Genomic DNA, 1791 nt, shown 5'->3' on the forward strand with positions numbered 1-1791 from the left:
ATGCTGATCTTGCTAACGTTAATCTCGCCTAGCGCATGCCCTGTGCAACGTAACCTGTACCTCTAAGTCTTTTTGATATGTATGTCCTTTGCTTACTATGATCTGCCTGTACTGCTTGTAAACAACGCTTTTCACTATATTTCGGTACACATGACAATAAATCAATCAATCAATCAATCTGAATTCAATGTTGGGTTCTGGAAATGTGGATATAATGTTGTGGGACATTTGAACAAAAGATCAGAAGAAAGCCAGTTAGGTCCATAAAGCTACTCCTCCCATCCCACCTTGAATTGTTATTCTTGTGAAATGTCCTGATGAGTGCAAGATGAAAGGCTTTAATAAGATGTGTCTTCTCTCAGCAACACTCGGACCTGTTAATGGCTTACCTATTCATCAAAATACAACTAGCTCAGGGCTGACCTGCAATTTAACTCTGACCTGGCAGCACTCCTCAGTGTCCTGGGTCTCAGTCAGAACGATCTGCATTCCCCCACTGCCCCACAGCCTGCCCCCACCCTCCCCATTGTTCTGGACTCCCCGACCAGAAGAAACACTTTCTCTCTATCCGCTCCACAAATCCTTTAATCTCTCACTCAGCTCACCTCTTCCCGTTCCAAGGCAATCCAAGCCCAGTCTCCTGTCCTGACAATGACCCATGGCTGGGGAGAAGCAGGAAGTGGACTACATTCTGAACCTACCATCTGGGAAGTCAGGGTGGCAAAGATACAGGTCCTTGCAGGTACGTGCAGGGTTGTTTTGTGTGCCCATTGGATGTTTCATCTGTTCAATCTCCAGTTTCAGGGAGTTCAGGGAGCCAAAGATCTCCTCCATTCCATCTGCATAGTTCAGGTAGTTGTCAGGAAGGCCTTCCTCCAACAGCTGACTGGCATCGATGGAACGTTTGGCTCTTTTTGAAGAATGAATTGGGAATGGTTGAATGACCTCACCAGCAGGACCCTGCAGATTAAACAAAGTCAGTGGCATTTAATAAAACTAATATAAAATGGCCAAACAAATAGAATCTGTCTCCACACAGTGACTGACTTTTTCCTTTGAATAAATGGGACACATTCAACATGACATTCACTGAATTCCTTATAATGGCAGTCTATTGGGTGAAAAGAGCAGCAAAATTCCCCCAACTGCTGAAAAACTCTCTGTACAGAGGGAACACTGTCATGCACTGTACAGAGGCAGCGCTGTCACCCACACCGTACGTACAGAGGGAACGCTGTCACCCGCACTGTACGTACAGAGGGAGTGCTGTCGTCCACACTGTACATACAGAGGCAGCGCTGTCACCCACACTGTACGTAGAGGAAGCGTTGTCACCCACACTGTACGTACAGAGGCAGCGCTGTCACCCACACTGTACGTACAGAGGGAACACTGTCGCCCACACTATACGTACAGAGGCATCGCTGTCACCCACACTGTACGTACAGAGGCAGTGCTGTCACCCACACTGTACGTACAGAGGCAGTGCTGTCACCCACACTGTATGTACAGAGGCAGCACTGTCACCCACACTGTACGTACTGAGGGAGCGCTGTCACCCACACTGTACGTACTGTGGGAGTGCTGTCACCCACATTGTACATACAGAGGGAGTGCTGTCACCCACACTGTACATACAGAGGGAACACTGTCGCCCGCACTGTACAGAGGGAGTGCTGTCACCCACACTGTACGTTGAGGGAAAACTGTCACCCACACTGTACGTACAGAGGCAGCACTGTCACCCACACTGTACGTACAGAGGGAACACTGTCACCCACACTGTACGTA

The 1791-nt window shown here is 48.5% G+C and overlaps 1 protein-coding gene across 1 annotated transcript in view; it reads right to left on the minus strand.

The window, feature by feature from the left end:
* col5a1 (procollagen, type V, alpha 1) overlaps positions 1-1791 on the minus strand; it is a 199447-nt gene that overhangs the window by 16169 nt on the left and 181487 nt on the right. Inside the window, exon 61 of the mRNA XM_048613423.1 lies at positions 702-960. Within this exon, the coding sequence (XP_048469380.1) occupies positions 702-960 (259 nt within the window). The remainder of the gene's footprint in view (positions 1-701; positions 961-1791) is intronic.

The sequence above is a fragment of the Rhincodon typus genome, chromosome 28 (genome assembly GCF_021869965.1).
Source record: "Rhincodon typus isolate 14 chromosome 28, sRhiTyp1.1, whole genome shotgun sequence".
Taxonomy (NCBI): Eukaryota; Metazoa; Chordata; class Chondrichthyes; order Orectolobiformes; family Rhincodontidae; genus Rhincodon; species Rhincodon typus.